At 41.4% G+C, this 18970-nt stretch overlaps 1 protein-coding gene across 16 annotated transcripts in view; it reads right to left on the reverse strand.

The window, feature by feature from the left end:
* The window catches only part of LOC144682644 (LIM domain-binding protein 2), a 607375-nt gene that overhangs the window by 24386 nt on the left and 564019 nt on the right, over positions 1–18970 (reverse strand). For 5 of the 16 annotated variants that reach the window (XM_078545248.1, XM_078545187.1, XM_078545222.1 and 2 more), the window contains 3 exons: positions 11755–11878; positions 5118–5207; positions 2687–2835 (listed from right to left, as the gene is read on the reverse strand). In XM_078545248.1, the coding sequence (XP_078401374.1) occupies positions 2687–2835; positions 5118–5207; positions 11755–11878 (363 nt within the window). Of the gene's footprint in view, positions 1–1609; positions 1808–2686; positions 2836–5117; positions 5208–11754; positions 11879–18970 lie in introns of all 16 variants that reach the window. The other 11 variants (XM_078545256.1, XM_078545206.1, XM_078545214.1 and 8 more) reach the window with 5 other exon arrangements.

Raw genomic sequence — 18970 nt, forward strand, 5'->3', positions numbered from 1 at the left:
CTGGTGAGCTTGCCCTGCTGGTGGGACAGGACATGCCTATAGATGAAGATGGAGAACTCTGTGACCTTGGCTGTAAGGTATAATTAATGTATGTAAGATATGCTTTGGTGAGTATGACTATGTCAGGCTGTTGCTTGACTAGTCTGTGGGACAGCTCTCCCAATTTTGAACACAAATTCCCAGATACTAGTGAGAAGGGTTTTGCAGGGTTGGCTGGGCAGAGTGCCTAAGTCAATGTTAGACGATCCATCTGATTTTATTCTTATTCAGCCTTTCAGTATAGGTTTGATACAACTGCGTGGCTTGCTAGGCCATTTCAAGAGCAGCTATGAGTCAACCACAGAGCTGTGCATCTGGAGTCACATGTAGACCGGAGCAGGCGAGGATGGCAGATTTCCTTCCCTAAAGGACATTAGTGAGGCAGATAAGTTTTTAATGTCAACCTGGTAGTTTCATCGTTATTAATGAGACTCACATTTTTTCATTTCAGATTTATTAACTAATTTAATTCAAATTCCCCAGCTGCCATGCTGAGATTTGAATTCATGGCTCCAGAGCAATAGGCTGGGACTCTGGATTACAACTCCAGTACCATTACCATTAAGCCACTGCTCTGGTTGTCTGAGGCTGAACCAGACTATTCACAAACTCGGTGGCATATTTGACCTTGAGATGAGCTCCTGACCACATATCCACATCACTTGGATGTGCACTTGAGGCACCATAACTTATAGGGCTACAGACCAGAACTGGAAGGTGAAATTAGGTTGGATAACTGCTTTTCAGCTGGCACGGGCATGTTGGGCTGAATGGCCTCCCTCTGTGCCACAAAGCTTTCCACTTTTTTTTAAGCTCGCCGTTCCCACCTCCGTAACATCCCTGACTCCTTCCTGCATCAAGTCAACTGTTACTGAAACCCTCACCCTACCCTCTGTAAATTGAGGTTACCCAAAACTCTGCTTTCCCATGTCTTAACTCACACCAAGTCCCGTTCAACCATCACCCAGGTCCTTGTGACCTACATTGGATCCTGGTTAAGCAACACCTTGATTTTATAATTCCCATCCCTTGTTTTCAAATCCCTCCATGGCCTTGACCCTCCTGTAGTCTCCTCCAGCTCCAGTTATCCAAGATATCTGTGCTCATCTAATTTCCACTTCTTGAGCATCCACGCTTTTAATTGCACCCACATTAGTGGCCATGCCTTCAGCTGCCAAGGCCCAAATCTCTACGTCTCTCTCTACCTCTCTTTCCTCCTTAAAGACGTTCCTTAAAACCTACCTCTTTGGCCAAGCTGGGTTAAATGCCCTAATGTCTCTCATGTGGCTTGGTGTCAAATTTTGCATTATAACGTTCATGTGAAACACCTTGGGTCATTTTATTACAATAAAGGTGCTATATAAATACAAATTGTTGATGTTGTTTCCCTAAAGATGCTGAGGCTAATTACCCCTATAACCACCCGGCTTAGAATGGTCCATCTCAGTATGGACAGGGGGAGGAAATCTGGGACTTTTCTCGTGTGTATTGCTCAGCTATGTGCTGAGTGAATACAATTTAAAATAAAAACAATTTAATTTTTTTCCCTTCTGCGTTTCTGGGGATTTACCTTATTCTGGAGCAGTGGAAGACGACATCTAGGATGTCATGTGGAGCCGCTGTGCTGAACTGTGCGAAGAGGACGCTGGCATTTCAGGTGGAGCCACCATGGGGGAGACGTTGTCCTGAAGGACGTGGATGAAGCCCTGCTGTAGCTGCTGCCAGAGGAGGGAGGATACCGTGGGTCTCGATTACATTGTTGGAGCCGCTTATTAAAAAAATAATTTTAGTTTTTTTTCAGTTTTTAAATGTTTGTCTGTGCGTGTTTTTTTTAGAATTGTTCTGCTGAGCCTCGTTACAAGTTTTTTAAAAAGTTGGTGGGGGTGGGGGGCGGTTTATTTGAAGGTTGTAAATGCATGAGATGCGGCTGGTTTCAGGACAATATTTGAAGGTTAGTTTCTGGATTAAGATATCTTTATGGAATACGAACGTGTTGAGGGGGTGTTCCATCCTTCTTTAAGAACTTGGTTTTTCAGCCCTTTGCAGCTGTGCTAACCATCTTTGTGGAGCACAGTGTCTTGCTTGGGCACTACAATTTGGCCTTGGTGAGTCACCTATCTGAGGTTGTTGAGTAAATAAAAGCAGGCCCATGGAAGATAGAAAAAAAATCAGCATTACGCTCGTATTATCACACGCTACCACTGCTCACAACCATGGTTTTATATACCATGTTTATTTTTACAAACCATTTATTTTAGAGAAGAAAGGATCACAGTATCTACGATGTTACCAAGCCACTTTTGCTGTCACAAATTTATTTTTGTTTTCCACTCAGTCCTATACCCTTGGGAATAATTTATCTCACATAAAACGCAGGTGCTGATGGAACAAAATATACAAAACAGACACTTTCGGAGGAAGTTTGATTTAGAAGACTTGTGTTGGAAGAGATCCGGGTGGAGCTGGATGAAAATGTGGCACACTATAATTGGGGTATTTTATGGATATTAGCAGGTAAAGATTACTGAGAAAAGCTGACACAACAAAGAAGGTCAAAACAACCATCTCAACAGTCTTATTTTTTTTTTTGAGTAACTAATGGATAAGTTAATACAGTCCATACACGGAAGTGAAAGGAGATGCTTACAGGTACCTGACTGGAGAGACTGAAGTTCCCTGCAGGGCTCTTTTTCTTGCTGTTTGTACTGTTGGTATTTCCTACACTGCTGTTTGAGGTGCTGCTTGCTGAGTTCTTCCTCTTTCTTCGTTTGTTTGTCTGTTGTCTGGTAGGTTCCGCTGTACAAAATAAAACAAAAAAAAACCCCAAAAAGAATCAGGATCAGAGTTTTTGGGTCACACTAATGTTCCAGGGCTCAACACTGATTAAGTTCTGCCTTTTCCTAACTAGCTAAAAATGAGGAGCTGCTATGTCAAGTGCAACATGTTGAAGGTACATATTGCATAAAGCTGCAGAATGCTGGCCGGTCAAACTATAATGCATGGGTTCTATCTCCTGACATTCTCTCTAAAAACGAATCCCCTTTATTGTGTTCATTAACTTACACAATATGTAATTCATTTAACTAAATGGTTTTTAAATGTTCCCATCATATTAGACCACCAAAGCTGAATCAGATTGTTGAAGATCACCATTATTTCAATTCCTGGATGTTTATCTGGAGTGGTCAGTGATTTAACTTCAGTATTTGCTAAATGAGTATAAGTACTCAAATGGTACAAGTTGGCTTCAAAATCATAACTGGATAAGGGTAGGCATCCAGGAAGGTCAAAAATGCTGATTTCTTAATGTCAGTTTGGTGGCTCCCTTAGTGGTTTCCTGACTTTAAATATCAGATTTTCAAAAAAGTGACGACCAGAATTAAAGTTAAGATTTTTCCTACCAGGCAACAAAGTTTTACAAATCTTTCATTTGGAGGGATGTGTAGTTTCTATTGATGGCACTTTCCTTCCCCATTCCCCCAGTAATTTCTCATCTTTAACATCGTTTTCTGACTAATTTGGAATACATTTTTATTTGACTGGTTAAAACGCAGATACTGTGGTTTAATGAATTTCCTTTATTGGTATTCTTTTTGGTTTATTTTAAATATAGGAAAAATATACATTGAGGAAAGGTCATTCAGTTTGCTTCTTACTTCAAATAAGTTACAACTTACATTATATGGACTTGCCCAGTTTAGTTAATATCCTGAGGGAGGTGAATAAGTGATATAACTTCTTAAGAAGATAGTACTCAATCTGTTCTTCATATCATTCTGCTCTCTTTCTTGATGGAGTTGTTTCAAATAGTATTAAATACCTTCGATGGGCATTTATTCCACATTTCTGCTACACTGAGGGAAAACATTCTAATGTCTAGTCTTACAAAATTTCGCACATACGTCCTGCAGATCTGTTTACAGTTCAGATTAGGTAACCTTCTTACTTCCACATTGTGCATGTTTCTGGATCATGTTCCTTTCAAATTTCTTTCCTCCACTGAAAACAAATTCACTTTTGTGAACTTTTCCTTATAAGTCCCTAATTTTCTGAATTATTCTTTCTGTTCTTGCTTAAACTCTCTTTATTTGTTCACTTTCACATTTCAACCAAGTAGATAAATGAACAGGTATTGGCTTTGCCCCTCCCCAATGACAATGCCACTCCTCATTAAGACAGAAGGAGGTGAACCTGTGGTGAGAGAGATGAATTGCCAGCTTTTGCTGAGGTGAGATGTTCAGCTTCTGTAAGGATTCCCACCTAACATCCTAGCTGAAGAGTCCCAAAATGTACATGCCCGCCAAAACTGAGTCTTGAACGTGGAACCACAGGAATATGAAATGAGTACCATTGGTCCAGGGCCAACTACGGGAGGTTTCCTCCAGTTGCTGTACAATAGTAATGGCGTAAACATTGCTGTTTAAAGGTCTGGCACATAAAGGGTAAAGGTGGGACTGAGGACAATACCGCCCACAAAGTGATGTAAGAGAGCACATGACTCACACCTAGGGGTCAGTGTAGTGTTGGACAGAGCCATGAGTAGAAGCAAGCATGGAGACAGCTCCTAGCTTGGACCTTTACTGTACCTATATATATATAGTTTCTAATAGTTAATAAATACTTACTTTTGAACTACCTAAGACTACAAATACCTTAAAAGAGCTACCTAACTATGCCCAACACCTTACAACAAACATAAGGCAAAGATTTTCTCTAATTGCTATTTCTAGCAAAAGTCTAAACACGTTCTTTTGGAACACTTTTGCAACTTCATTAGAAGTGGAAACATAGAAAACGTTCCCCTTCTCTTTATGTTGCTAACACATAGTGACCAGACAAAATCTCCCTCCATATATAGCATGGGTCAACGATTAGTTATGTGTAGATTAATCGATATGGAATAGGCCTTTACAAGGCTGTGGTCCAAATCATGGGATCTAGATGCTGTTATCAGGACTGTGTAAACCATCTGAACCCCCCAAGATTGGAATAGCCTCATTATTTCCTCCCCATCTTTGTTATTTTATATAATATATACTTCGAATGACTTAAAAAGTAATTAAACTTTGTTTTCTTACCGTTATGCGCTGGGCGCGCTGAGCGAGGTTGTGGGGTTGAGGCGGTGTGACGTAGGAGAAAGGGTATAACAGCTGATTGTGAGGTTCGACCTGAAGGATTACAGCATCACGGGACAGGTATTTTACTCTTACATGGTTGTTACTTTCAGCGGTTTTACTGGTTCATATACGATATAGTATATATTATATAATTTTTTGTAATTTTTGTGAGAGAATGAATTTCCTCCATTTTTCTCCTCAGTCCCCCGGGTTCCTCTAAACCACTTACCTCCATGGCCAAAAGGGCAGGCAAGTGATCTGTTTGCAGCCTCTGCCAGTGCCATTCTGAGCCTGACACCTGGAGGAGCACAAGAATGGCTAGGGGACCACGGACAATGCCTCCGATTTTACCTCCCCTTCTGTGGGGAGGCATCTACCCTCTGCTCAGCTCCTTCCCAAGACAGCACGGCTAAGATCGGAAACCAGGCAGCGTGGGAGATTACATCCACCACCACTGTGACTCCAATGTGCTGAGACACTGTGCCACTTGTTGTATTGTAAGATTATACAGTTCTCAAATTACTACATCTTCTTCACACTTGCAGATATAAGATGAAAACACGATGAGAATAGTTCACAAACTAACTGCTTTCAATAATATAGATTTATTCTGCAGTTACGTAAATTATGTAAAGAGTGTAACAATGGCCAATCTTCCAGCAGTCTGAAGGCAATACATAACTAAAAACGATCAGTATCAGCCCTTGTACTACAGACTAGAGACACTACATTACCAAAGAATTACAGAAACATCAGGCTTCTTTCACATTTACCAAATGCACTATAACCCTAAAGCTGCAAGAATGATTTTGGTTTGGTTATCTCTCTCAATTGGAGCACTAATTAGAGAATCGAGAGGTCAGCGGGGATGATTTGCGATGCTCCTGATATTTTGATCACTGATTTTATTGGTGGGAAAATGGGATATACTGGACTTTGTGACCAGTTCTCTAATCCATGATTCTGTTGAGCAAGGCATGGTGCTTGGAGTGGAGTCTTGCAAATTTGCAAGTGAATAAAAATTGTCAAATTTTCAAGTCTCTTGATTTTGCCTTGATGAAAGGTTACAAATCTGAAACATTAACTCTGTTTCTCTCTCCACAGATGCTGCCGGACCTGCTGAGTATTTCCAGCATTTTCTTTTTTTAATTTTTGATTTCAAAAAATTGTCTTTTTTTTTAGCATGAAGTCCTTTATATTCTAATGCTCATTAAATAGCCTTAATTTACTCACAACACCAGGTTACATGTTAAACTGGCTATTTGTCAGCATATTCTGCTTGCCTCAAGCAGTTTGGGAGGAAAATGAAGTAATCAACAACTTGTATGGTTTACTTCACATGGTCATACATACACGACAATTTACTTACTAACATGGTCTCCTGGCCTAAGAGGAGTTGGACTTGTGCTGGTGAGTAGACTGACCCACACTAAGTGCCTCACATCAGTTTGTGGGGCACTGTTCTGAAGCTGACAAACCATTACTGCATCACCAGAATACCTAGTTAAATGGGACAATTTTGATTTTGGCAGCAATAAACCATAAAATTCCTAGGCTTACAAATTTGATGTTGTAACACAATGAATCTGTCAACAAACTCATAGAAATATCATAGCAAGTTTGATACCAAATTTAAACTGTAACAGGAGTGTAAAATGTCATTTAAAGCTGCAGCTGTGGTACCGCAGCATACAAAGAAGCTGATAGCAAATTACCAGTGCATTTACTAAATGTTTGGTCCAGCAAAAATCCTACTTATCCTGAATAGAGATTTGTTCAGTTTTACCTGGATGACTTCACATGAACCTCATGTGATTTACAACCAAATAATTTCCAGTTAATTGTTACCTTTGAATATTTGTGCAGCTGCTCTTAGTTTGTGTGTTGAGTATTTATTTACCTCCCTCAGTTTTTATTTGTTAATATATGTATTTAGATATACACATATATGATCATAATTCAAAGATTTAATTTAAAAACTCTCCTAATTGGATTGGTCAGTTTTACAGCATTTTCTGGGGTGGGCTGTGAGATTTTATTTTGGGCACTCCCTGGACCCAATTTTCTTCAAAAAAAGAATCTACAGGGTCAGATCTAGGAGTTGGATGTTTTAGTGCCAAACCTAAAGTGCACCAATGGCAGACCTAATCAGCATGTTGACCTCTGTGGAGGATTTAGGAAATAAATGTACAATTAATTCAAGGTTGCAAAATGTAGAGGGATGCTTTATTTAAAATATCTTTCCATTTTATACTGCAAAATTATTCTTACCAAAGAAATACTTCTTTGAAAATGTAACATATTTCATGGGACTATCCTGGTGGGATGTATTGCAATCAACAGGGTATGTGCAACTTCAGACCACTGTGTTTTCTGGGTTCAGGCAACTCTGGGTTGGCTCAGGCCAGTTTTATTTTCATTCACGGGATATGGGCTTCACTGGCTGGGCCAGCATTTATTGCCCATACCTAGTTGCCCTTGAGAAGGTGGTGGTGAGCTGCCTTCTTAAACCACTGCAGTCCATGTGGTGTAGGTACACCCACAGTGCTGTTAGGAAAGGAGTTCCAGGATTTTGTCCCAGCGACAGTGAAGGAAAGGTGATATATTTCCAAATCAGGATGGTGAGTAACTTGGAGTGGAACTTCTAGGTGGTGGTGTTCCCATCTATCTGCTGCTCTTGTCCTTCCAGGTGGTAGAGGTTGTGGGTTTGGAAGGTGCTGCCTAAGGAGCCTTGGTGAATTCCTGCAGTGCATCTTGTAGACGGTACACACTGCCGCTACCGTGCGTCAGTGTTGGACGGAGTGAATGTTTGTGGATGTTGTGCCAATCAATCAGGCTGCTTTGTCCTTCACAAAGCTTCTTGAGTGTTGTGGGAGCTGCACTCATCCAGGCAAGTGGGGAGTATTCTATCACACTCTTGACTTGTGCTTTGTAGATGGTGGACAGGTTTTGGGGCATCAGGAGGTGAGTTACTCGTCGCAGGATTCCTAACCTCTGACCTAGCCACAGTATTTATATGGCTATCCAGTTCTGTTTCTGGTCATTGGTGACCCCCAGGATGTTGATAGTGGGGGATTCAGTGATGGTAATGCCACTGAACGTCAAGAGATGATGGTTAGATTCTCTCTTGTTGGAGATGGTCATTGCCTGGCACTTGTGTGGCGCGAATTTTACTTGCCATTTGTCAGCCCAAGCCTGGATATTGTCCTGGTCTTGCTGCATTTGGACACGGACTACTTCAGTATTTGAGGAGTCGCGAATGATGCTGATGATGATCCCTTCAATTACTTTACTGATGATTGAGAGTAGACTGAGGGAGCAGTAATTGGCCGGGTTGGATTTGTCCTGCTTTTTGTGTACAGACCATACGGGGCAATTTTCCATATAGGCGGGTAGATGCCAGTGTTGTAGCTGTACTTGAATAGTTTGGCTAAGGGCGTGGAATGTTCTGAAGCACAAGTCTCCAGTACTATGCAAGAATATTGTCAAGCCCCATAGCCTTTGCACTATCAAGTGCCTTCAGCCATTTCTTGATGTCACGTGGAGTGAATCGAATTGGCTGAAGACTGGCATCTGTGATGCTGGGGACCTCCGGAGGAGGCCAAGATGGATCGTCCACTTGGCACTTCTGGCTGAAGATTGTTGCAAATGCTTTAGCCTTATCTTTTGCACTGATATGCTGGACTCCCCCGTCGTTGAGGTTGGAGATGTTTGTGGAGCCTCCTCCTCCAGTGAGTTGTTTAATTGTCCACCACCATTCACGACTGGATGTGGCAGGACTGGAGAACTTAGATCTGATCTGTTGGTTGTGGGATTGCTTGGCTCTGTCTATCACTTGCTGCTTATGCTGTTTGGCATGCAAGTAGTCCTGTGTTATGGCTTCACCAGGTTGACACCTCATTTTTATGTATGCCTGGTGCTGCTTCTGGCATGCCCTCCTGCACTCTTCATTGAACCAGGGTTGATCCCTAGGCTTGGTGGTAATGGTAGAGTGGGAGATATGCCATGAGGTTACAGATTGTGTTTGAGTACAATTCTGCTGCTGATGGCCACAGCGCCTCATGGATGCCCAGTCTTGAGTTGCTATGTTTGTTCGAAATCTATCCCATTTAGCATAGTGGTGGTGCCACACAACATGATGGTGGATATCCCCAATGCGAAGGTGGGACTTTGTCTCCACAACAACTGTGCAGTGGTCACTCCTATCGATACTGTCATGGACAGATGCATCTGCGGCAGGCAGGTTGGTGAAGATGAGGTCAAGTATGTTTTTCCCTCTTGTTGGTTCCCTCACCACCTGCCGCAGACCCAGTCAAGCAGCTATGTCCTTTAGGACTTGGACAGTTCGGTCAGTAGTGCTGCTACCAAGCCACTCTTGGTGATGGACACTGAAGTCCCCCACCCAGAGTACATTCTATGCCCTTGCCACCCTCGGTGCTTCCTCCAAGTGATGTTCAACATGGAGAAGCAATTGTTCATCAGCTGAGGGAGGATGATACGTGGTAATCAGCAGGAGATTTCCTTGCCATGTTTGATGCCATAAAGCTTCATGGGGTCCATGAGACTTCATGGGGTCTGTGAGGACTCCCAGGGCAACTCCTCCTGACTGTATACCACTGTGCTGCCACCTCTGTCAGTGGGACAGGACATACCCAGGGATGGTGATGGTGATGTCTGGGATATTACCTGTAAGATATGATTCCGTGAGCATGACTTTGTCAGGCTGTTGCTTGACTAGTCTGTGAGACAGCTCCCAGTTGCAGCACTAGCCTCGAGATGTTAGTAAGGAGGACTTTGCAGGGTTGACAGGGCTGAGTTTGCCGTTGTCATTTCCGGTGCCTAGGTTAATGTCGGGTCGTCCGTCTAGTTTCATTCCTTTTTTGAGACTTTGCAGCAGTTTGATACAACTGAGTGGCTTGCTAGGCCATTTCAGAGAGCATTTAAGAGCTGTGGATCTGGAGTCACATGTAGGCCAGGCCAGGTAAGGGCAGCAGATTTCTTTCCCTAAAGGACATTAGTGAACCAGATGGGTTCTTACAACAATCGACAGTGCATTCATGGTCATCATTAGACTTTAATTTCAGATTTTTATTGAATTCAAATTCCACCATCGGCTCTTGAATGGCCCTATACAGCCTTCCATCATTAATTCAAAGTTGTTTATTCTTTTTTTAAAATTGAACATTCAGAGGTACAAATTAATCAATTTTAATAGAACAATGCAGGGCACATTACATTTGCAATGACTTCAACTGAATCAACAGATAATCCAAATTAAGCAAATTCAAATTAGCAATAGCTTGTATTTGTTATCACTAGGGTAGCCAAGTACAAAAGGAGACACTAATTGAGGGTCTCTATGGGTTGAAGCAATATCTGGTAAGCCCATTACTGCTTCTCTATAAAATGAGAAGGAAAGAGTTTTTCTCTTTCCTTCCCATTTTAAAAAACACTGAGAAGCATTTGATATGTGAAGATACTTTGCTGACTATTGGAAAAAGTACAGCCTGCGCAAGTATAGACAAACTTGCATTTCTGTGGCTCCTTTCCTGACCTCAAGGCATTCCGAAGTGCTTTGCAGCCAATGAAGTACTCTTTGAAATGTAGTCACTGCTATAATGTAGGAAGTGTGGCAGTCACTTTATGCACACCCAGCTCCCACAAACAGAAATGTCATAATGACCAAATAATTTGTTTTAGTGATGTTAATTGAGGGATAAAAATTGGGGATATAATTGGGGACATGGCAGATATGACTCCTCTACTCATCCTTGAAATACTACCATGGGATCTTTCACGTCCACTTGAGAAAAAAGACTGGGCCTTAGTTTAACGTCTCATTTGAAAGCTGACACCTCTGCCGGTGCAGTAGTCCCTCAGTTCTGCACTAGAAGGTCAATCTAGATTTTGTGCTCCAATTTCTGGAATGAGACTTGGACCCATAACCTTCTGACTCAGAGGAGAGAGTGTACCAACTGAGCTACCGTTGACACATATGGAGAGAAGGCAGATCACTTTTATAATTGCAGGAAACAAATCATGTTTTCTGACATGTGCTGTGCAACTCTTAAAACCTGCAATGATATATAACTATGAATATCACAGCAATTTTCTAGATTACTTTATCACTTCAAGTGTGTAATGTATCTCATATAACCACTACAGCATGTTTACCTGTGGCAAGTGTATACCAATTGTGTTTAATTATTTGCAGGAGGGAGGCATTAATTGGGGTTTCACGCGAACCAAGAGACACTCATTGAAACTAGGGTGGTAGTTGAGTTAGGAGGTGTATGCTTATAATGTTTCACTCTATAAATAAATAGTAGACTGTCTCCAATACTATTTTTCACCACTGGCCTTTTGTAATGTAACAACCTGCACTACTGAGGATGTAATGTGGAGACACAAGTGTGTATTATATAACTATACTAGGTTTCTGGAAAGATAGTGGTTCTTTAATAACTTTGAGACTGTGTTAACTGTGAGGAACTGAAAAAAATGTACAATTGGAACACTGTCTAACTTCATTGAGACTATTCTCCTCCAACTATCTGTGAATACATATTTAATTAAATAAGGTACATTGTCAGCCTACCTGGAGGTGCCACCATTCGCTGCCATTTCTGGAATAAGCAGGTTTTCAGACAGTCTCTTGGGCTGATATTGTATGTTTTGTGCCTGGACATCAGTTCTTGCATTGGCTCCAGTATAACACACAACTGGAAAAATGAGAACAAATTATGTACTGTTACACTGACTCATTTGTTGTGTTAAAAATAAGAAAATTCAAACACATATTTAGGCAGATAAGAACTGGCTGATCCGATTGTGACCCAAATCCACTTTCCTGCCTGCCTCGCCATAACGCTTGACTCCCCTGTAGATCAAAAATCTGTCTAATTTAGCCTTGAATATATTCAATGACCCAGCCTCCACTGCTCATTAGAATATATTCAAGGCTGCATTAGTCAGATTTTGGAACTGCAAGGGAATCAAGGGTTGTGGGTGGTGGGGGTGGAGGGGTAGACAGGAAGCAAAGTGGAGTTAAGGACACAATAAAACAGCCACGAACTTATTGAATGGCGCAGCAGACTTGATGGGTTGAATGGTCTACTGCTGCTCCTATTTCTTATGTTCTTAGATCATGAACATTGCTGAAAAAAAGACATTTTTTGTCAAAACTTTTCATCTTGCACTCATCAGGATATTTCACAAGAATACAAATCCAAGGGAGACAACAAATTTACATTGTATGAGAAGAGTGCTGATTGGTTGGCAAGTAGACTCTGATTGGTAGAGGCATTGCCATAGGGAATGTACCAGTTGATGATGACTGACAGTTAGCTGCAAAACATTGTTTGAAATTTAGACCAGGTAGCTTGTCTCTGATTGGTAAAGGTATTGCCCTGATGAATGAACCAGAAAATTGTTGTCACTTATTTTGTTTAGCTGAAACTGGTGAAATGTGTGTACATATTCTTTCTGTCTACAAAGAACAGAGCCCTGTATATTAAAATATGTAGCTTTCAGTACACGCAAGTGCACCACACTGTGAGCCTGACTGACAATCTTAAATTGATTGTCAGCATAATTCTTCACACAATGAGGATTATTTAGCAAATGTTGTCCAATTACAAAATCACATCTAATGTTGGGCACTTTGTTTTAAGTTTTGCAAGCATGGGCTGGTTGGGTACAGTCTGTATCTTGCCTGCTGCAAACAGCGGAAGGTACATGCTGTTTGATATGATCCGCCAGTTTTTGGGATGTATGACCTTCATACCTTGCAACGCACTGGCACTGAAATTCATATATCACATTCCTCATTTGTGTGATAGGCAGAATTTCTTTTTGGCTTGACGGTAGCATCCTGTTAGTGGTGAATACCACTTGTGTTGCCACTGCATAGTAGCAGCATGAAATAGATAGCTTCACCTGTCGCTCCAATTTTGAGATACCTTGCCCTTCCACGGTAATCTGAGGTAGACTGGGCACTATACCAGGCCGAAAGTGATGGCCTTAGGCCTATTCATGAGTTTACGTGGTATGTAGCGATATACATTCGGATATGCTGTCTTTGCAGACAGAAAGAACGTGTGCACACATTGCGGCTGTTTCAGCTAAACAAAATAAGTTACAGCCATTTGCTGGTTCATTCCTCCGGGTGATGCCTGGACCAATCAGACTTAAGCTGCCTGGTTTAAATTTCAAACAATGCTTGGCAGTTAACTGCCAGTCACTGTCAACTGGTGCATTCTCCATGGCAATACCTCTACCAGAATCCACTTGCCAACCAATGAGCACTCTCTTCTCATGCAGTACAAATTTGTTGTCTCCCTTGGATTTGTAATCTTGCGAAATGTCCTGATGAGTGCAAGACAAAAAGCTTCGACAAAAAATGTCTCTTTTTTCAGCAATATGCAAGTTATACATTACCAAATCACTAGTTCTTAGATCAGAGTGCCTCTGAATAAACCATCTCGTAGGCCAACATTGTTACAAACATTTTCACTTTATTTGAAAGATAGTTATTTTGCTATATTCTTGATTGGCCTGAAATTATCTGAGGGCTCCAGACATTGTTTATTGTTTAAATATGGTGTGCTTAATCCTTCAACTTGCAATAGTACTGGCTACTGTATTGTTGATTAAAATTGCTTAAAACTGGTAGCAATTTCAAAAAGATAGCTGGGTGGAAATTGGAGGTACAATGATTTAGATCCAACCCAGATTCTTTTGGAGGAAATTTCTCCAAAACTATGCAGGTTTGTAACAAAACATTATACATTATTTTACACATCCCCTTTTGATTCCACTTCCTCCTTGGTCACTAAACATAAAAGGAAAGAAATTCCTTAGAAGGTAATTTCTGTTTTTGAGCTTCTCCTTTTACAGTTGAAAATAATAGGCCTTGCCATGAATTTCTTTGACACATTTTTAAAAACCAAGATGCTTCAATTTTATTAAGGGTGCATCTACATTGCAATGATGATGCTGGTGAAAATCTTTTTCTCTTTATACTGTGGATAATTTGAAGTTAAAGTCTGGTGTTGGAAACCCGCTTCAGGTGAGGTTCCTTCTTTCAGAAAATCTTTCCCTCTCTGCTCAGATGGTCGGCTAACATAAGTTGTGTGTCTATAAGTGGCTTCACTGCAAATGCAGGGTGTGCAGGTGGAAGAGGGACTGTAATATCAAACATGTCATACAGCTGCTCTGAAGCTTTCCCATCTTGGTCACTTGGGGCAGAATTTTACGCCAGCGGAATTTTACAGTCCCGCCGAACTCAATGGACTCTTGAACGGCTTGCCACATTTACGGCCCTGCCCCCACCGTGACCGGGCCGTAAAATTCAGCCGTTGGAGTTGGACAGCTCCAAAGCAACTATCAGACTGGTTTGACAAAATTGCCCCATATTTTGCTCCTCTAAGGGACATAGATGATCATATATTAAATCATTGATAACGGGGTTGTTCTAGCATGCCCCTGGGCAGGTCCGTTACAAACAGTAGAGCAATGATATAGGGAGCAAGATATTGGGTTTCCAGGTCAACAAGAAAACTGTTTTTTTTTTCAAAATGTCAAAGAAAGTTATGGTGAGATCTTTATTTTCTTTTACAAAAGAGTGAGTTTCATCAAAGGTTTTCTTCTGACTTTCCCTCAACTTTTAAATTTCCAAATTTGCAAAAGGAAACAAAAATAGGGCAGCATTTAGATAAGTTACACACAAAATTACAGTTCTATTAAATTTTCAATATGCTTCCCAAAGAGCAGGTAGATGTCACTAGCATGGCGTCTCAGTTCTGACTCTAGAACAGCAATTTCTGCTCTACGAATGTTTTCATTTCCCTCACTAACCATACAAAATGGGATTCACTAAGATTCCATTTCCCTCACTAAGCATCTGAATGAGATTGATAATTAGTATGGGGAGTTATGTGTTGTGGCCTCAAACACGTCAGGAAAAAATTAAGATCTTCACTTTTAAATATTTTAAATTTTTCAGCCATCTGCCATAGGGGATTTGGCTCAATTAAGTTTAGGCTGATTTGAATCTATTCATCAGGAGTAAAAGGTCAATTGTTCCAAACCTACTGCATTATGAGACACTCCAATAATCACAATCTTCATGTATACATCTAAAAGATAGTCATCCCACACTCCCTCCAACTTTCTTCCCTTTCCAGTCCTACCAGGTCATGCACCTCCTGAAGCAAAATGGGCTCAGAGTTTCCAATTTCCACTCCTCCTTTGTGAAAGAGTACCTTCAAACTCCACAGCAGTCTAGCTGAGATCAGAAGCTCAATGGAGGGGTGAAAGTGAACATGCACCTCTCATTCTGCGATATGGTACAACGATGCTCAAGGCTACATAACACATAACTCTTGAATGGTGTATCTCCAGCTAATAAGGGATACACATTCTGTTCTTTTCAGAATGAGCTGTGAACAGCCTGATAGTCACTAGCAAGCTGTACTTACTCAAAGCCAGTCAACCCTTGGCAGGCAACAATAAAATCTGTATCTCTTTCACACAACATAAAATGCAAAGTTACAACAAAATTCTGCTTATCAACAGCTGTTGTGAGATGAATAAAAAGGAAACTAGCCCTGAATTAACAGGTATAAAGTAGCTATGAAGCTAGAAATTGTGCCTCATTGTCACTTTCTTGTAAACAAATTTATTTGAAATCCTACATAGTGGTTGGCTGAAAGCCCAGGTAGCTTTCTAGACAACATGTTACCATTCAGCATTGGAGTGTTTTGTATTTCCAATTACTACCGAGGTGCCCTTATAATCCAATTCAAGAATAGAGTTTTACTTTTTGCTTCAAAAGTGGTTTGATTTATAAAGGTGTTAATTAAGCGCTTATCCACGGTACACAAAGGTAAACCAAAAATAAATCAAATCTGGTATCACAAGGATACCAGATAAATCAAATTGAAGCTGCAGTGATTCAGAGTTACAAAAACATACAAAACGTTGAAATACACTTCTGACCAGAAGGTGGCATGAGATATTCTGTGACCTAACATTAGTCCATAAGTGTTCTGACAACTTTCAACCCTTGTTTCTACGACAAGAAACCAGCAAGAGAATTATCAATGCAATTTCAGACATGCACTTAATCATTCAAGTTATGTAAAGTTCAACATAAGTCAATGACTGTAATTTAAATAAATATAAAATAATTTAAATAAATGTAAGATATTAATAATGCCATCTACAATGTAAGTCCCGCATCTTAAGAAAATAACTATTGCCCCTCCATAATGCGAACGGTCCAAATCTTCCCATCTTCGGATCATCGGGGAACAGTGTACGAACAGAAGATGTGCGTCAGGACTCTGCAGAAGTCCTGATGCGCGGATATACATGGGAATTGCCTGGAAAGGTTAAACTTCCGATGGGTAATTCCCTGCTGCCTGGGACTCTGTCCGAATGTCTCCGACCCTGAGCTTAGGGCACAGACTTGAGTTAGATATGTGTGACTTACCGAGATAGTTACCCAGGAAATGTTAGACAGTTTAAAACCTGGTCTGACAGCTAAGTAAGTCCACCACCGAACCCCACAATCAACACCCCCAACTCAACCCGACTACACCCCACCCAATTACTGACTACCTCACAAACCTATCCAACTACACCCGCCGATCACTCTCCCCAACCTGACTACTCATTCACCCACCTACCCACTCACTCACTCACCCATTCACTAACCCACATTCATTCATTAAAAGACTGGACCTTTAAATACATAGCATGATAGACAGCTACTGTTGTAATATGGGGGCATGTCCTCTCCTTCCCCAACTCTACTCCGCTTGCTGGAGTTAGGCAGGAGATGCTGTGCTGCCCATTTCTATATCAGATAGGATTGTAAGATCCCAGAAAAAATGGTCAGTAGCATCAGGTTGGGAAAATCTTTTTGGGAAGCAATGTGTGCATCAATGTGCACAGCAAGGATTTGGGACGTTAATTAATGTACAATGTGAAAGATACAAGGCTATAATTATAAAAATCATCATGGTATCTTTGCCCCAGAAAATGTGGAAGCAGGGTCCCTGCACCTTTAGTAAAATAAAAGTCCATGACTTTTCCGTGTTGATGAAGGAATTTTCAATGGGTCTTATGCAAATGATCAGAGCAAGTAGGTCTCGACCATAGACATGGAGCATCATCTTAGACGTTGTCTCCTCCACCAGCTGCTCTGCCTTTTGGAGGCAGCGAGAACTGAGAGCTGAAGTCCCATCGCATTAATTAGGTGAGCAGGTAGGTGACTGGTTGCTGAGTTATAAGTTTTTTCTTCTCTCAATTGGGGCAGTAGTTTCAATTGCTACTGGGGAAATATAAGTATTGTATTAATTATAAATTCCATAATAATAGCTACGGATAACCGTTGAGTGATATTTCTGAACTTGAAGCCTAATTAGTTCAATAAAACCCAATAAAGATGACAAGGCAGGTGATGTGTTGCAGCTGTAGCAAGTGGGAGCTGATGGGCACCTGTGTGATCCACGGCAACCGCATCTGCAGTAGGTGTCTGCGGCTTGAGGACCTTTAGCTTGGAGATGATGATGAGCTGGAGTCTGAGCTTTGGACAATGCGATGCATTGGGGAGGAGGAAAGTTAACTGCAAACTTTGCTCCAGGAGACCATTAGGTCAGGTACTTCAGATTTGGTCCGTGGTCAGGTACGGGAGGGTGTGACTGCAAGAGAGGCATGTATGGGGATCCAAAAGGTAGCAATGGAGGAGCCTGAGCCCTTCCACTTTTCCGACAGGTACGGGGTTCTTGCTTGTGTGGATGAAAGCAGGGACTGGAGGGAGGATGAGCAAAGTGACCACAGCACCATGATGGAGGGAGCCATCCAAGTGGGGGGAGTAAGAAGGAATGTAGTTGTGGCAGGGGACAGTATAATTAGGGGAATAGAATACTGTTCTTTGCAGCCAAGGGTGTGAGTCCTGAAGGCTGTGTTGTCTACCTGGTGCCAGGGTTAAGGATATCTCTATGGGGCTGGAGAGGAACTTGGAGTGGGAGGGGTAGGATCCAGTTGTGGTCCATGTTGGTACTAATGGCATAGTTAGGATGAAGAAAGAGGTTCTGCTGAGGGAGTATGAGCAGCTAGGGGCTAAATTAAAAAGCTGAACCATAAAGGTATTAATCTCGGATTACTATCGGAGCCACAGACAAACTGGTATTGAGTAAATAAGATTAGAGAGTTGAATGCATGGCTCAAAGATTGGTGTGGGAGAAATGGGTTTTAATTCATGGGGCCAATGGAAACAGTACTGGGAAAGAGGAAGCTGTACTGTTGGAATGGCCTGTAGAGGGAGCTTTAAACTAAATAGTGGGTGGGGGCAGGGGCATGTTCATATGAGGGGAGATTTTGAATGTAAAGGGAACGAACAAAGCAATAGTGCAAGGTAGAAATACGAGGAATGATAACCAGAGTGTGACAGAAAGGAGCAGAGTGCACAAACATAAGAGTGCACCAATAAGGCCCGAGTAGGGAAAAATGGTAAAAGTGCAAAATTAAAGGCTCATTATCGGAATGTACACAGTGTAAGGAACATATTTTTGTATTTCTGTTGGACTATTGTAAAGAACATACCTTTTTATTTTCTGTTGGACTATGAATTGAAATTACAATGGCTGCAGTTTGAAATACATGCCCACTGGAACAGGATGAGAGATACGTACAATGGTGCAGTTCTGGAGCAGAGTGTGCCATGAAAGACAGGACGGTGCCGGAAAGGAGTCCTGGACCAAGAGAGCTGCCTGGCAACAATGGTTTAATTGGCTCCTGACCAG

The sequence above is a fragment of the Cetorhinus maximus genome, chromosome 1, assembly GCF_964194155.1.
Source record: "Cetorhinus maximus chromosome 1, sCetMax3.hap1.1, whole genome shotgun sequence".
Lineage (NCBI taxonomy): Eukaryota > Metazoa > Chordata > Chondrichthyes > Lamniformes > Cetorhinidae > Cetorhinus > Cetorhinus maximus.